General features: G+C 40.6%; 3 protein-coding genes and 1 long non-coding RNA gene across 5 annotated transcripts in view; 2 read left to right on the top strand and 2 right to left on the bottom strand.

Moving 5' to 3' along the window:
* Positions 1 to 122: 122 nt before the first annotated feature.
* Positions 123 to 5,413, top strand: LOC308604813 (ribosomal biogenesis factor-like). The gene is made up of 4 exons (XM_081214321.1): positions 123 to 215; positions 2,594 to 2,710; positions 4,900 to 5,016; positions 5,285 to 5,413. Exons 2-4 carry the CDS (start codon positions 2,597 to 2,599, stop codon positions 5,354 to 5,356), a joined length of 303 nt encoding a protein of 100 aa, XP_081070447.1. The 5' UTR covers positions 123 to 215; positions 2,594 to 2,596; the 3' UTR covers positions 5,357 to 5,413.
* LOC308604814 lies at positions 5,398 to 9,938 on the bottom strand. Its single transcript, XR_014013558.1, has 2 exons — positions 7,405 to 9,938; positions 5,398 to 6,178 (listed from the first exon to the last, which is right to left on the bottom strand). It is a non-coding gene; the product is annotated as an uncharacterized lncRNA (long non-coding RNA).
* Positions 9,939 to 10,145: 207 nt separating this feature from the next.
* LOC308604812 (ribosomal biogenesis factor-like) lies at positions 10,146 to 15,432 on the top strand. The gene is made up of 4 exons (XM_081214320.1): positions 10,146 to 10,238; positions 12,613 to 12,729; positions 14,919 to 15,035; positions 15,304 to 15,432. Exons 2-4 carry the CDS (start codon positions 12,616 to 12,618, stop codon positions 15,373 to 15,375), a joined length of 303 nt encoding a protein of 100 aa, XP_081070446.1. The 5' UTR covers positions 10,146 to 10,238; positions 12,613 to 12,615; the 3' UTR covers positions 15,376 to 15,432.
* Positions 15,417 to 16,448, bottom strand: part of E2F5 (E2F transcription factor 5) — a 29,832-nt gene continuing 28,800 nt past the window's right edge. For both annotated transcript variants that reach the window (XM_081214318.1, XM_081214319.1), the window contains one exon: positions 15,417 to 16,195. In XM_081214318.1, coding sequence (XP_081070444.1) covers positions 16,086 to 16,195 — 110 coding nt within the window. In that variant the 3' untranslated portion in view covers positions 15,417 to 16,085. The remainder of the gene's footprint in view (positions 16,196 to 16,448) is intronic.

The raw sequence follows: 16,448 nt of genomic DNA, 5'->3' as shown, positions 1-16,448 counted from the left end.
GGAAAGACGCTCGGTGGGCGTGGCTTATCTCGGTCTGCAGACCAAGCTCACGGGACAAGACTCCGCCCTGTGGGCGGAGCTTATCTCGGTGGGCGGAACTACGACCTGAGAGAGGACCGTTGGCTGGCTTCCTCATTCCGGAACTTCCTGGATCCTGTGCGTACTGCTGGCGTTACGTGGAGCTTATACCCCTGCCCGAGGGTAGCGGAGGACTGGTGAGAGATTAATAAAAAAAATTTTCCGGCGCGCTGGCGTGAAGTTTCTGAGGATTGAGACGGGACCGCGGGCTGCTGCCGTCGGGAGGCTCCGTTCCGTCGTCGCTTGCTGCCTTAGGCAGCCCTACTCGGCCGCAGGCCTGTTGGCTCAGGCCTAAAACCCCCATGCCTGCTGGGCCTTCAGCCCACGGCAGGGTACCAGTTTTGGGTTGTTCTGTTGTCACCAGTTTCCACGTGGTTGTTAGAGAAAATCCCTATCCCCCTACCCCCACAGCTAGGCTCTCACCTTCTCCACGAACCTTCCTCGAGTCCCCAGCTCGATTGGAACTTTCCCTTCTGTGACTCCACTCGTATGCTGTCAGTTACAGCACCTATCTTTATGTTTCTTGTGTTTGTATATGTTTCATATGTATGTATATAGGTTCTGTACCACACTTGGTACATAGTAATTGATTAATGAATACTAGATGAATGGTTGGATTTTGGTTACTTATTGGAAGGATTTTAGATTATTTAATTTAGGGGTGGTTTATGTGTATTTTCTGCTTCTATAATAATCATGTATTTCCTACTGTGTTCATTTTTTTTTTTTTTTTTTTTTTTTTTGCGGTATGTGGTCCTCTCACTGTTGTGGCCTCTCCCGTTGCGGAGCACAGGCTCCGGACACACAGGCTCAGCGGCCACGGCTCACGGGCCCAGCCGCTTCACGGCATGTGGGATCTTCCCAGACCGGGACACGAACCCGTGTCCCCTGCATCGGCAGGCGGACTCTCAACCACTGGGCCACTAGGGAACCCCATTTTTTTTTTTTTTTTTTTTTTAAGAAGAAGTTCTGTTGGGGTTCGGAACCATTGCTGTCTCTCTTGTTCCTGAGGCTAGACATTGAAGGAGGAGAGATACAATGTGAGCAAAGGGAAGAAAGGAAGAATGTGCAAGGTGTCTTCAGAGAGTGATTAGTAGACTAGAGTAGGTATAGAGAAATAGCAGGAGATACCTTTGACAGATTTATGCTAGAGTCAGGTTTCCAGCAGCAATATGTCAGGACAAAAACCTTGTGGGTTGGAGGAGCCAGTGAAGGATTTTACCATTGGGACGGTTCATTTCATACCACTACGCAGGATAGACTTGAATGCATGTGGCTTAAGCCAGGGGTTGACAGTCTTTCTGTAAAGGACCAAATAGTAAATATTTTAGGCTTTGCGAGCCACAGTTGTCGCAGGAAAGCAGCCACAGACAAAACATACATAATCGAATGGACGTAGCTGCGTTCTAATAAAACATCATTTACAAAGACGGGTGCCTGACCTGATTTGGTCCATGGGTATAGTTGGTCCCAACCCAGAGTCTAACCAAATAGTCGTAGGGACTAAAGCAGTAACCCAGTCCTGAACTAGGCAGTAGTAAATCATGTTTTTGTACTGCATTTTTATTTATATACGAGAGGCCACATCACATAATGAGAGCTCAGGATCTAGTCTGCTTGGCTTTGAATCTTGGCATTCTCTGACTACTAATAGTGTAACAATGGGCAGATTAACTTCTCTTTGCATCAGTTTTTTTTTTAATCTGTATAATGATAATAATACGTCCTACGAAGTGTTGTTGTAAGGAGTAAATTAGTCAAAACACATAAAATGTTAGCATAGTGCTGTACATGTAGTAAAAGCTTAATAAATCTTAACTATTAATATTTTTTAAATTGTTCCTCACGTGCATTGTTAAAGACAGGTTTCAGAGATGTTTCTCAAGTAGAATTTATAGGCTTACTGTGTTTAGCTATAGAACAGAGATAATACCTACAGTTTTTAGGCAAGAGCCATTCACATAGAGGTGATGCGGAAGTCATGAAAGTAATTTAACGCGGGGGCTAGGAAGTGTAAGCTTAAGTACTGGTTTTGAGGAGGTGCGCACAGGAGTGAAAATGGGACAAGTAAAAAGGAATGAAGGAAGGAGGGAGAAGAGAGTCAGTCGTAGAGTATGAAAGGAACCAGAATGGAATAGCAGTATGTAAACTATCAGAAGGATGGATGGTGATGGTTAGCATTGTCAGATGCTGCAGAGAGCTGAAAGAAAACAACTGTTGTGTTGAGAATGTTAATTAATGAATCTAACTGGCAGAAATTAATGTGGAGCCTCTTATGGGCCAGGTGCCGGAGATGCAGAAAAGAATTAGCTACACACTCTGCACTGAAACAGAAAAATCTAGTAGGACCGAAAGGACATGGAGATAATTTTAATACAAGCAGCAATTTTAAAAATAATCAGGAGGAAGGTGGAACTTCTTAGATTTAATTGGTACCTTTACTTCCAAAACTTAAATTGATTTACAGTTCATAAACATGGGCAACTGAATTGAGCTCCTCTTCTTTCTTGCCTAGACAATGGCCAAGAACAAACTAAGAGGACAGAAGTCCAGGAATGTATTCCAGGTAGCCAGCCGAAAAAGCTTTAAGGTTAAAAATAAGGCAAAGCCAGTTACCACTAATCTGAAGAAGGTTAGTATCACTTAAGCACTCTGACTTTATTGTTTACAAGAAAAGCATAATTGTAAAGCTACTGAAAAACTGAATGCTAATATTTAAAACAGGTTCTTAGCCTTTCCTACAAAAGCAAGATGATTGTTAAACATTTGTTTCAAAAAAGAAACAACGATGCAGAAAAATAACCTCCCTTTCTTGAATTCAAGTGCAAAAGGAAGAAGGCATTTTAACTGCAAATGTATGAGGCTCCAAGTAACAGTTTTAATAGTTTTCTCAGAGCATAGAAATCATAAAAAACCATGGTATGGAAAAATTATCTCTAAACTCATATATATTCAGGAAGCTTTCAACCAGAGCCAAGACATGGAATGTCAGTCAACACCCATTCTTTTTCTTCTCAGTAAATCTTATTTCTCTGAAGATATCTATAGCTCAGATAAAAACCTAAAAATAGAAGATAAAATATTTTGTTTCTTAAAATACAAAATTTGAAAAGAAAGGAGTTGCTTTATCTTTTTTTCAAAATATTTGGGGAATGGGAAAGTTCTTCAAGATTAAGTAGACTCCTTAAGGAAATTATTCAAGAAAATGTTTTCAAGCTTAAGTAGTAGGTGGAGTCCCCTCTAGAGGACTTAGTAATTATCATAATGGTCCATAGAAATGTAACATTTTATCTTTCAGTCTTCATGAATTAGCTGAGTTAAACTTTTTGGTGGAGCAATTTCATGACTTTGGAGATGCTATAAAGGAAATAAAGCTGGGTGATATGACTGGGGTTTGGGGGTGACAGTTTTAGATAGAATTGTCTTCAGGGTTGACATTGAAGCCAAGACCTGCCTGACAGGAGCCAGTGATGCAAACTGCTGGGAAGTGTTGGGAGCAGCATGTCCTAGGCAGAAAGAATAGTGAGTGCAGAGACCCCCAGCTGGGTGAAGGCTTGGTGTATTTGAGGAAAATTATTTTGTTTGGATAGGAAGTCCTAGAAGCTCTACGGTTGCTAATGGAGAAGATCTGTGGGTAGGCAGCCTGGTTGGAGAAAGTATCGAACACTTTTCTGAGAAAGCAGCCTAACTTAGGGGGAGGTCGCACGATCGCCAGGTACTATATACATGGTAAATTGAAGTTGGTGGCCACGAACTTAAAGTGAAGCCAGTCAGCCAGTTATGATTTTCTAGAGCTTCAGTTTTGGGCTCAGAAAAGGCTGATACCTGAGTTTAACTAGGTTGGCAGGGAAGTCTGACTGAGGGAGAGAAGGGAAGTAGAGTTAGGGTGTGAAGGAGCGACTGATCAGTGGTCATGTAATCTGTGCAGGCTAAAGGAAAAAGCGGGGATATGAACATGTGAACAATAGTGAACTTGGTGGGAAAAGATTTCAGTGAGATTTAAGAACTATTAATAAAATAAGTGAATAGAAGGATAGGAGGTGGTGCGGTAACAGGTAATGATGCCGCCTAAGGTAATGCGTGAGAGTGATGGCAAGGTAGGTCGTGGAAAAGACCCCTGGAGGTGAGGCCCTGAAGAGATTAAGAAGCCATAGGATAGGTTTTTGTCGTAGCCACTAAGCAGCGACGCCAGGCGTGAGAGGGGTCAGTGAGCCATGGTCTGAGATCTTTCACGAAGGAGCAAGTAATCACGGTGTTGGTAGGTGACAGTAATGAGGAGAGGGGTGTCAGAATGTCCTGATGCATAAGGTGCAAAAGAGCTAAAAGTTTTGAAGGAGAAATGGTTGGGGAGCAGCTGTGAAGAACAAGAATACCACCCCCACCTTTCAGATTCAAGCGAGGACGGCTACAGGGGCCGCTGTCCTCAGGAGACTGCCAGGCACTTCCATCAAGGAAGGATTCAGAGACGTACTGTTAGAAGGACACTGGAAGCATGCCAGCCAGGTTCCTCATTTTACAGATGAGAGAGGATAGCACCGTAGCTTAGAAACATAGTGGTCACATATTTTGGCCCGTTTATTCCAGGAAAGTCAAGGTATGAGGTATATCCACACAATTCTTATTTTTAAAAAGACAGAACCTTTTGTCTAAAATGTCCCAATAAGACTGTAAGAATTTTAGGGTAAATTGTCTCCATAAATTGGTAGGATTGATAAGAGTTTATAGATTTGGGGGGTGACAAGATTAAATTAAGGTAGCCTATATTTTTATCCTTAATGGTTGTGAGACCATGGATTAATGCTCTTTTTCTTTTTTTAAAAGATGAACATCGTGAATGATGAAAAAGTTAACATCGTGAATGAAGCTTTTGTATATATGCAAAAGGTAGTTGCATGGTTCGTAAAAGACCTTTCCCTTGAACCTGTGCAGAAACAGCTGGTGAGTGGAAGTCACTTCCTTTCGTTCTGGCTAATAAACTCCAAATTTTCAAAGCCTGTATTGATTGTCATTTTTAGTATTTGGCTCTGTAGTATGTATAGCTTATTCAGACTTTAAAACATTGAGTCTAAAATATGGAACTTTATTGTTCTATTTCCAAAAGTACAACTAGAAGAAATTATATTGAATAATAGATTATATGTCAGTAGATTATGTCATTTCTGTTTGCTATTGTTATCTAAATTTTTAAATGTACTTTTCTCTCCAGATTCCTCAGCAGTGTCGTGAAAACGAACCAGTTGATGTTGATGAAGCTACAAGATTAATGGCTCAGTTGTAATACACTGGTGATGCATCAGATTCCCCAAAAAGACCAATAAATTAAATGCTTTATACAGTTTTATTTTAAAAAATCTTGTTAATGTACAGGCATTGGCACATTTTAAAAACAAACTACATAAACAGATCTTTCCTATAACCTAGGAAAGTGGAATGTCAGAAGTCAACAAAATGTGATAAACTTAAAGTGCTAAAACAGAAGGCACTTCACAAAATCTGTTCACTGAAACAGTTAACATATCCTAGTTTACACCCTTCACTTTATAAGTGGCAGTGAATGTCTGGATCAGAGGGTACACAGAAAAATGGACAGTCTCGTGGCAGTAAAAATGTAAGACAAACAAATGATGAGCCCTTGGCCAACTTCTTTTGTTTTTGATGACCTTAAGTCTACTTTAACTTTCCTCTCATATAAGGAAAAAAAAAAAAACAGAAGGATTCAGAATGGGAGGAAAAGTTGAAATTCCAGAATGTAATTACTTGAGGGTAGGGAGTCGGTGGATATGAAATCACTTTTTCCCCTGAAGCAATCAGAATCCTTTGTTCTTATGGTTGAAGTTTTGTGAAGTAAAAAAGAAAGTATTAGGGAAGAACATTTCAGAATCAGTGAACTAAAAAGGCGTTACATTCATTATTTTAAATACTTAGGTTATTAAGACGTCTAAAATGTTACACAGTTAGAGGTAGATAACAGTCCCAAGTTTCCATGGAGTCTAATAATTTAGTATCTGGACATCAAACAGATCACAAACTCCTTCATTATCATCTAAATTAAAGTTGTAGTCATCTGCCGGGGTCGGAGAAAGCCGTAAAAGTGGAAACACTGCAAGCAAAAAATAAATTCAGTGTTAAAGATGGTTTCTACATACAGGTAATGATGTCTAACATAAAATGCTATCAAAAACATCAAGCCAGGGCTTCCCTGGTGGCGCAGTGGTTGGGAGTCCGCCTGCCAATGCAGGGGACACGGGTTCGTGCCCCGGTCCGGGAGGATCACACATGCCGTGGAGCGGCTGGGCCCGTGAGCCGTGGCCGCTGGGCCTGCATGTCCAGAGCCTGTGCTCCACACTGGGGGAGGCCACAACAGTGAGAGGCCCGACTACCGCAAAAAAAAAAAAAAAAAAAATCAAGCCAAATTATGTTTCCCATGTTATACAGCAAGTTTTTTAAAAATACGTAATAGGAAATGTAATGATCAAATTAATGACTTGTATTTTGTGTATATTTTGATAGATTCTTCTTTAAAGACATTTTATGCATTGATTATAGGTGTTAGCTTGAGAAACAGAAGTTAATTTTTATTGGTTGAACTTGTCACTAAAATTTATGATTCAGAAACACTGGTCAAAGTATTTTCTCTGATCTGCTAAATAAGCTACCACTTTGAAAACAGAGAAAGGAACTAGACGTAAATTAATAACTATGCTGAAATTCTCTGCTTTTATGGAAGTGTCTGATAAATGTCTAAGTGGTTACTGTGCCATTGGCTAATTTAACAGCTGCTACTTCCTAGGTCTCGGCTATACATATTTGTTAGGAACCAGGACTCTGAATCCAAGAACTTTTAGAAAGGTGAGGCCCAGAGAGTAACTGCTCAAGTAACTACCATATTAGAGCTAGTTGATTTTTAAGAATTATTTCAGATTAGACGATGATGTGGCTAATCTTAGTAATACTGACTTCACATTGGCAGCTTGAAATTGGCCATGGGAGGAGTATTTACAAAACTATGTTTTCACATTTCCTCTTGACTCAGATACGCTGTTTTACTCTTCTTGGCCAAATTCTTCAGGTGTAAAAAGGGCTAGTATGCCAACAATTCAGAAGTTTATTCAGTAAAGGTGATAAGTATCCCCTTATGAATTCTTTTTCCTCAAAAAGCAGGCAAAAAATTCTGAAGGATGCCTATAACTTACTATGAATCATAGTACATTAAGCAGTTAAAAAATACGGGTTCTTCATTTCTCTTAACTCATGTGCCACTCATAAATTCTAGAAAAGCCTTATTGATGTATAAGGTTATATTTATTAAATTTTTTAACTACTTACCATCAGAAGACATTAACTCATCAATATCTCCACTAATAGATCCCGCTGGAAAGAGAAATGTGATATAGAGTTTTTTACACTTCTCTTTATATATTTTAGCAGCCAAAAGGCAGTTATATTTAAACAGCATATATTTAAACACAGTAGATATTAAGCACAGTTATATTTAACATCAGCATCTTGATTAAAAGTACGAAATTAGGGCTTCCCTGGTGGCGCAGTGGTTGAGAGTCCGCCAGCCAATGCAGGGGACGCGGGTTCGTGCCCTGGTCCGGGAAGATCCCACATGCCGCGGAGCGGCTAGGCCCGTGAGCCATGGCCGCTGAGCCTGCGCGTCCGGAGCCTGTGCTCTGCAACGGGGGAGGCCACAACAGTGAGAGGCCCGCGTACCGCAAACAAATAAACAGACAAAACACAAAAAAACCAACAGGGACTTCCCTGGCACTCTAGTGGTTAGGACTTCGCCTTCCAATGCAGGGGTGTAGGTTTGATCCCTGGTCGGGGAGTTAAGATCCTACGTGCCTCGCAGCCGAAAAACCAAAACATAAAACAGAAGCAATATTGTAATAAATTCAATAAAGACTTTAAAAGTGGTCCACACACACAGACACACACACACAAACTGAAAAAAACGTAAATAACCCAATTAAAAAAACAATGTTTTCGTTCAGATAACGGAGAAGACAAGGGATGGATATTTCTTCCATCTATGGCTGAATCCAAGGACTCCAATGATATCACCAAGGTCCTGTGTTCTGTTGTTCAGCTCTGTGTTCTTTTGCATTGCTCTTATTCTCTCCCACTGCAGTCAGGCTTCCCTCAAGTTGCTGGAGGAGACGGCAACTAGCAGCCTCAATTTCACATCATCCTAGCACAGGGATACTAAAAGCAAGAATTGTCTCCACTACCTCTGGCTGGAAAATCTTTAGACGAGGACTGTAATTATTCATTCAACCAGGATCACTTAATGGGAGAAGAGTGGTTCCCCAGAGAGGGATGCTGAGCAGATAATGAATGTCCTCTGAAGTGGGTATTTACTGAGCAGCCATCTACATATGGGAGAGGGAGGCACAGAGACATGAAGTAACTTTTCCACAGTCACACTGTTGGTAGGTAACAGAAGTAAACAGAAATCATGTCTTCTCACTCATACCTCATAGAGTGCCTCTGCTCTTGCCTGTATAAACCATGTTATTTCCGTGGTGTAAGTATCCCTACCTCACCATTTCCAAATGAAAGCTAGGCCCGTAAGTCTTCATAAAGACTATAATATCATTCCATTGCATCTATTTCTTTGTCTTCTGCATATACATCAATAACTTCACATTCAAGGAACCATAATTATACTCACCTTATTAGCTTCAGTATTCCTGGATAACTCTGGCCTCGTGAAAGAATCTAACGGTTTTCTGTCGCTTTGATGTTACTTTGTCGCCACACATTATGGGCATTTTATAATGCATTTTAAGGTGTTTTTAAAAGTCACTCTTTAGAAAAAATACAGAATTTTTAATACAATTACATTGACAAGTAATTATTCCTCATTGCTTAACGTATTCCCTAATTTTTTGTGATGGACATAAACAATAAAATGATTTACTGTAAAAGTGGTTCATCTTTCTTTAAGCAGGCAAGTGCCTGGTCTGGTGGGAAGAGGACTTGACCGACGGCCAGCCCACGTGGATTCTAGTTTGGCTTTGTCAGTTACTAGTTGTGTGGATACCGAACATGGCTTAGACTCTGAACCTCAGCATTCTCACTTGCAAAAGGGGAATGCTACTTTGGCCTTATTTTGATACTTAGAGCAGAACTCATGTACCGTTACCAAAATGATATAAAAATGTCAGTACTTCTACATTTGTTTAAAAGCTGGCTTTCCCTAAGACCGTGACAAAATAAGGAGAGAGCATGTGAAAACTGTTACCTTAGTGGAAAGATCCTCTTGGAAGAAGTGATTCGATTTTCTAGAAAACTCATCCTAGAACACCTTAACTGGGAAATATACACACACAGAAATAAAACTGGAAGGCAAAAATATTTCTTCCAAGATTTTCTAAAGTTCCCTGATTCTTGTTTTACAACTTATTGATATTTTCTTGGGCCTCTGCCGTGCTGTCAGAAAGTCTCATTTTGAAGCAAGGAAGCTTCAATGGGAAAAGCATTTCAACTTTTGGCTCACTACAAATTTTCCCTTGGGAGATTATAGTTCTAGATCTATTCCAGACATTAGGTTCTTTGTTGCTGCAACCAAACCCGGACACCACCCAGAGGTGCGCAGCGCCACCTCCTGGGAGCGCGGACAGAGCCAGCCAGCAGTAAGCGGCTGAGGGCCGACCACCTGTGTTACGGTCCGTGTGGCTCTGGTGACTCAGACACTTCGGGTGGTTTCTGTACACATACCCCTGCGAGCAACTGCAGACTTAGCCGCGTCTTCGAAGCCTCAGCTGAGTAGAGGTTCCTAACCCAGGGAACGGCAAAGCATGTTTACAGGGACGGTCCTGTTTTTAGGGAAGGATGCTACACGGCTGAGACGGTTCTGTGGACAGGACTACTTGAGGTGGGTGGGAACAAGCCCGTGAGCGGAATGACGCTCGGTGGGCGGAACGACGCTCGGTGAGCGGAAAGACGCTCGGTGGGCGTGGCTTATCTCGGTCTGCAGACCAAGCTCACGGGACAAGACTCCGCCCTGTGGGCGGAGCTTATCTCGGTGGGCGGAACTACGACCTGAGAGAGGACCGTTGGCTGGCTTCCTCATTCCGGAACTTCCTGGATCCTGTGCGTACTGCTGGCGTTACGTGGAGCTTATACCCCTGCCCGAGGGTAGCGGAGGACTGGTGAGAGATTAATAAAAAAAATTTTCCGGCGCGCTGGCGTGAAGTTTCTGAGGATTGAGACGGGACCGCGGGCTGCTGCCGTCGGGAGGCTCCGTTCCGTCGTCGCTTGCTGCCTTAGGCAGCCCTACTCGGCCGCAGGCCTGTTGGCTCAGGCCTAAAACCCCCATGCCTGCTGGGCCTTCAGCCCACGGCAGGGTACCAGTTTTGGGTTGTTCTGTTGTCACCAGTTTCCACGTGGTTGTTAGAGAAAATCCCTATCCCCTACCCCCACAGCTAGGCTCTCACCTTCTCCACGAACCTTCCTCGAGTCCCCAGCTCGATTGGAACTTTCCCTTCTGTGACTCCACTCGTATGCTGTCAGTTACAGCACCTATCTTTATGTTTCTTGTGTTTGTATATGTTTCATATGTATGTATATAGGTTCTGTACCACACTTGGTACATAGTAATTGATTAATGAATACTAGATGAATGGTTGGATTTTGGTTACTTATCGGAAGGATTTTAGATTATTTAATTTAGGGGTGGTTTATGTGTATTTTCTGCTTCTATAATAATCATGTATTTCCTACTGTGTTCATTTTTTTTTTTTTTTTTTTTTTTGCGGTATGTGGTCCTCTCACTGTTGTGGCCTCTCCCGTTGCGGAGCACAGGCTCCGGACACACAGGCTCAGCGGCCACGGCTCACGGGCCCAGCCGCTTCACGGCATGTGGGATCTTCCCAGACCGGGACACGAACCCGTGTCCCCTGCATCGGCAGGCGGACTCTCAACCACTGGGCCACTAGGGAAGCCCCATTTTTTTTTTTTTTTTTTTTTAAGAAGAAGTTCTGTTGGGGTTCGGAACCATTGCTGTCTCTCTTGTTCCTGAGGCTAGACATTGAAGGAGGAGAGATACAATGTGAGCAAAGGGAAGAAAGGAAGAATGTGCAAGGTGTCTTCAGAGAGTGATTAGTAGACTAGAGTAGGTATAGAGAAATAGCAGGAGATACCTTTGACAGATTTATGCTAGAGTCAGGTTTCCAGCAGCAATATGTCAGGACAAAAACCTTGTGGGTTGGAGGAGCCAGTGAAGGATTTTACCATTGGGACGGTTCATTTCATACCACTACGCAGGATAGACTTGAATGCATGTGGCTTAAGCCAGGGGTTGACAGTCTTTCTGTAAAGGACCAAATAGTAAATATTTTAGGCTTTGCGAGCCACAGTTGTCGCAGGAAAGCAGCCACAGACAAAACATACATAATCGAATGGACGTAGCTGCGTTCTAATAAAACATCATTTACAAAGACGGGTGCCTGACCTGATTTGGTCCATGGGTATAGTTGGTCCCAACCCAGAGTCTAACCAAATAGTCGTAGGGACTAAAGCAGTAACCCAGTCCTGAACTAGGCAGTAGTAAATCATGTTTTTGTACTGCATTTTTATTTATATACGAGAGGCCACATCACATAATGAGAGCTCAGGATCTAGTCTGCTTGGCTTTGAATCTTGGCATTCTCTGACTACTAATAGTGTAACAATGGGCAGATTAACTTCTCTTTGCATCAGTTTTTTTTTTAATCTGTATAATGATAATAATACGTCCTACGAAGTGTTGTTGTAAGGAGTAAATTAGTCAAAACACATAAAATGTTAGCATAGTGCTGTACATGTAGTAAAAGCTTAATAAATCTTAACTATTAATATTTTTTAAATTGTTCCTCACGTGCATTGTTAAAGACAGGTTTCAGAGATGTTTCTCAAGTAGAATTTATAGGCTTACTGTGTTTAGCTATAGAACAGAGATAATACCTACAGTTTTTAGGCAAGAGCCATTCACATAGAGGTGATGCGGAAGTCATGAAAGTAATTTAACGCGGGGGCTAGGAAGTGTAAGCTTAAGTACTGGTTTTGAGGAGGTGCGCACAGGAGTGAAAATGGGACAAGTAAAAAGGAATGAAGGAAGGAGGGAGAAGAGAGTCAGTCGTAGAGTATGAAAGGAACCAGAATGGAATAGCAGTATGTAAACTATCAGAAGGATGGATGGTGATGGTTAGCATTGTCAGATGCTGCAGAGAGCTGAAAGAAAACAACTGTTGTGTTGAGAATGTTAATTAATGAATCTAACTGGCAGAAATTAATGTGGAGCCTCTTATGGGCCAGGTGCCGGAGATGCAGAAAAGAATTAGCTACACACTCTGCACTGAAACAGAAAAATCTAGTAGGACCGAAAGGACATGGAGATAATTTTAATACAAGCAGCAATTTTAAAAATAATCAGGAGGAAGGTGGAACTTCTTAGATTTAATTGGTACCTTTACTTCCAAAACTTAAATTGATTTACAGTTCATAAACATGGGCAACTGAATTGAGCTCCTCTTCTTTCTTGCCTAGACAATGGCCAAGAACAAACTAAGAGGACAGAAGTCCAGGAATGTATTCCAGGTAGCCAGCCGAAAAAGCTTTAAGGTTAAAAATAAAGCAAAGCCAGTTACCACTAATCTGAAGAAGGTTAGTATCACTTAAGCACTCTGACTTTATTGTTTACAAGAAAAGCATAATTGTAAAGCTACTGAAAAACTGAATGCTAATATTTAAAACAGGTTCTTAGCCTTTCCTACAAAAGCAAGATGATTGTTAAACATTTGTTTCAAAAAAGAAACAACGATGCAGAAAAATAACCTCCCTTTCTTGAATTCAAGTGCAAAAGGAAGAAGGCATTTTAACTGCAAATGTATGAGGCTCCAAGTAACAGTTTTAATAGTTTTCTCAGAGCATAGAAATCATAAAAAACCATGGTATGGAAAAATTATCTCTAAACTCATATATATTCAGGAAGCTTTCAACCAGAGCCAAGACATGGAATGTCAGTCAACACCCATTCTTTTTCTTCTCAGTAAATCTTATTTCTCTGAAGATATCTATAGCTCAGATAAAAACCTAAAAATAGAAGATAAAATATTTTGTTTCTTAAAATACAAAATTTGAAAAGAAAGGAGTTGCTTTATCTTTTTTTCAAAATATTTGGGGAATGGGAAAGTTCTTCAAGATTAAGTAGACTCCTTAAGGAAATTATTCAAGAAAATGTTTTCAAGCTTAAGTAGTAGGTGGAGTCCCCTCTAGAGGACTTAGTAATTATCATAATGGTCCATAGAAATGTAACATTTTATCTTTCAGTCTTCATGAATTAGCTGAGTTAAACTTTTTGGTGGAGCAATTTCATGACTTTGGAAATGCTATAAAGGAAATAAAGCTGGGTGATATGACTGGGGTTTGGGGGTGACAGTTTTAGATAGAATTGTCTTCAGGGTTGACATTGAAGCCAAGACCTGCCTGACAGGAGCCAGTGATGCAAACTGCTGGGAAGTGTTGGGAGCAGCATGTTCTAGGCAGAAAGAATAGTGAGTGCAGAGACCCCCAGCTGGGTGAAGGCTTGGTGTATTTGAGGAAAATTATTTTGTTTGGATAGGAAGTCCTAGAAGCTCTACGGTTGCTAATGGAGAAGATCTGTGGGTAGGCAGCCTGGTTGGAGAAAGTATCGAACACTTTTCTGAGAAAGCAGCCTAACTTAGGGGGAGGTCGCACGATCGCCAGGTACTATATACATGGTAAATTGAAGTTGGTGGCCACGAACTTAAAGTGAAGCCAGTCAGCCAGTTATGATTTTCTAGAGCTTCAGTTTTGGGCTCAGAAAAGGCTGATACCTGAGTTTAACTAGGTTGGCAGGGAAGTCTGACTGAGGGAGAGAAGGGAAGTAGAGTTAGGGTGTGAAGGAGCGACTGATCAGTGGTCATGTAATCTGTGCAGGCTAAAGGAAAAAGCGGGGATATGAACATGTGAACAATAGTGAACTTGGTGGGAAAAGATTTCAGTGAGATTTAAGAACTATTAATAAAATAAGTGAATAGAAGGATAGGAGGTGGTGCGGTAACAGGTAATGATGCCGCCTAAGGTAATGCGTGAGAGTGATGGCAAGGTAGGTCGTGGAAAAGACCCCTGGAGGTGAGGCCCTGAAGAGATTAAGAAGCCATAGGATAGGTTTTTGTCGTAGCCACTAAGCAGCGACGCCAGGCGTGAGAGGGGTCAGTGAGCCATGGTCTGAGATCTTTCACGAAGGAGCAAGTAATCACGGTGTTGGTAGGTGACAGTAATGAGGAGAGGGGTGTCAGAATGTCCTGATGCATAAGGTGCAAAAGAGCTAAAAGTTTTGAAGGAGAAATGGTTGGGGAGCAGCTGTGAAGAACAAGAATACCACCCCCACCTTTCAGATTCAAGCGAGGACGGCTACAGGGGCCGCTGTCCTCAGGAGACTGCCAGGCACTTCCATCAAGGAAGGATTCAGAGACGTACTGTTAGAAGGACACTGGAAGCATGCCAGCCAGGTTCCTCATTTTACAGATGAGAGAGGATAGCACCGTAGCTTAGAAACATAGTGGTCACATATTTTGGCCCGTTTATTCCAGGAAAGTCAAGGTATGAGGTATATCCACACAATTCTTATTTTTAAAAAGACAGAACCTTTTGTCTAAAATGTCCCAATAAGACTGTAAGAATTTTAGGGTAAATTGTCTCCATAAATTGGTAGGATTGATAAGAGTTTATAGATTTGGGGGGTGACAAGATTAAATTAAGGTAGCCTATATTTTTATCCTTAATGGTTGTGAGACCATGGATTAATGCTCTTTTTCTTTTTTTAAAAGATTAACATCGTGAATGATGAAAAAGTTAACAGCATGAATAAAGCTTTTGTAGATATGCAAAAGGTACTTGCACAGTTCGTAAAAGGCCTTTCCCTTGAACCTCTGCAGAAACAGCTGGTGAGTGGAAATCACTTCCTTTCGTTCTGGCTAATAAACTCCAAATTTTCAAAGCCTGTATTGATTGTCATTTTTAGTATTTGGCTCTGTAGTATGTATAGCTTATTCAGACTTTAAAACATTGAGTCTAAAATATGGAACTTTATTGTTCTATTTCCAAAAGTACAACTAGAAGAAATTATATTGAATAATAGATTATATGTCAGTAGATTATGTCATTTCTGTTTGCTATTGTTATCTAAATTTTTAAATGTACTTTTCTCTCCAGATTCCTCAGCAGTGTCATGAAAACGAACCAGTTGATGTTGATGAAGCTACAAGATTAATGGCTCAGTTGTAATACACTGGTGATGCATCAGATTCCCCAAAAAGACCAATAAATTAAATGCTTTATACAGTTTTATTTTAAAAAATCTTGTTAATGTACAGGCATTGGCACATTTTAAAAACAAACTACATAAACAGATCTTTCCTATAACCTAGGAAAGTGGAATGTCAGAAGTCAACAAAATGTGATAAACTTAAAGTGCTAAAACAGAAGGCACTTCACAAAATCTGTTCACTGAAACAGTTAACATATCCTAGTTTACACCCTTCACTTTATAAGTGGCAGTGAATGTCTGGATCAGAGGGTACACAGAAAAATGGACAGTCTCGTGGCAGTAAAAATGTAAGACAAACAAATGATGAGCCCTTGGCCAACTTCTTTTGTTTTTGATGACCTTAAGTCTACTTTAACTTTCCTCTCATATAAGGAAAAAAAAAAACAGAAGGATTCAGAATGGGAGGAAAAGTTGAAATTCCAGAATGTAATTACTTGAGGGTAGGGAGTCGGTGGATATGAAATCACTTTTTCCCCTGAAGCAATCAGAATCCTTTGTTCTTATGGTTGAAGTTTTGTGAAGTAAAAAAGAAAGTATTAGGGAAGAACATTTCAGAATCAGTGAACTAAAAAGGCGTTACATTCATTATTTTAAATACTTAGGTTATTAAGACGTCTAAAATGTTACACAGTTAGAGGTAGATAACAGTCCCAGGTTTCCATGGAATCTAATAATTTAGTATCTGGACATCAAACAGATCACAAACTCCTTCATTATCATCTAAATTAAAGTTGTAGTCATCTGCCGGGGTCGGAGAAAGCCGTAAAAGTGGAAACACTGCAAGCAAAAAATAAATTCAGTGTTAAAGATGGTTTCTACATACAGGTAATGATGTCTAACATAAAATACTATCAAAAAATCAAGCCAAATTATGTTTCTCATGTTATACAGCAATTTTTAAAAAATATGTAATAGGAAATGTAATGATCAAATTAATGACTTGTATTTTGTGTATATTTTGATAGATTCTTTAAAGACATTTTATGCATTGATTATAGGTGTTAGCTTGAGAAACAGAAGTTAATTTTTA

Source organism: Mesoplodon bidens, assembly GCF_964165515.1.
Source record: "Mesoplodon bidens genome assembly, chromosome: 16".
Classification (NCBI taxonomy): Eukaryota; Metazoa; Chordata; class Mammalia; order Artiodactyla; family Ziphiidae; genus Mesoplodon; species Mesoplodon bidens.
The sequence above is the reverse complement of the archived record's forward strand: the minus strand, read 5'-3'. Positions and strand labels throughout refer to the sequence as shown.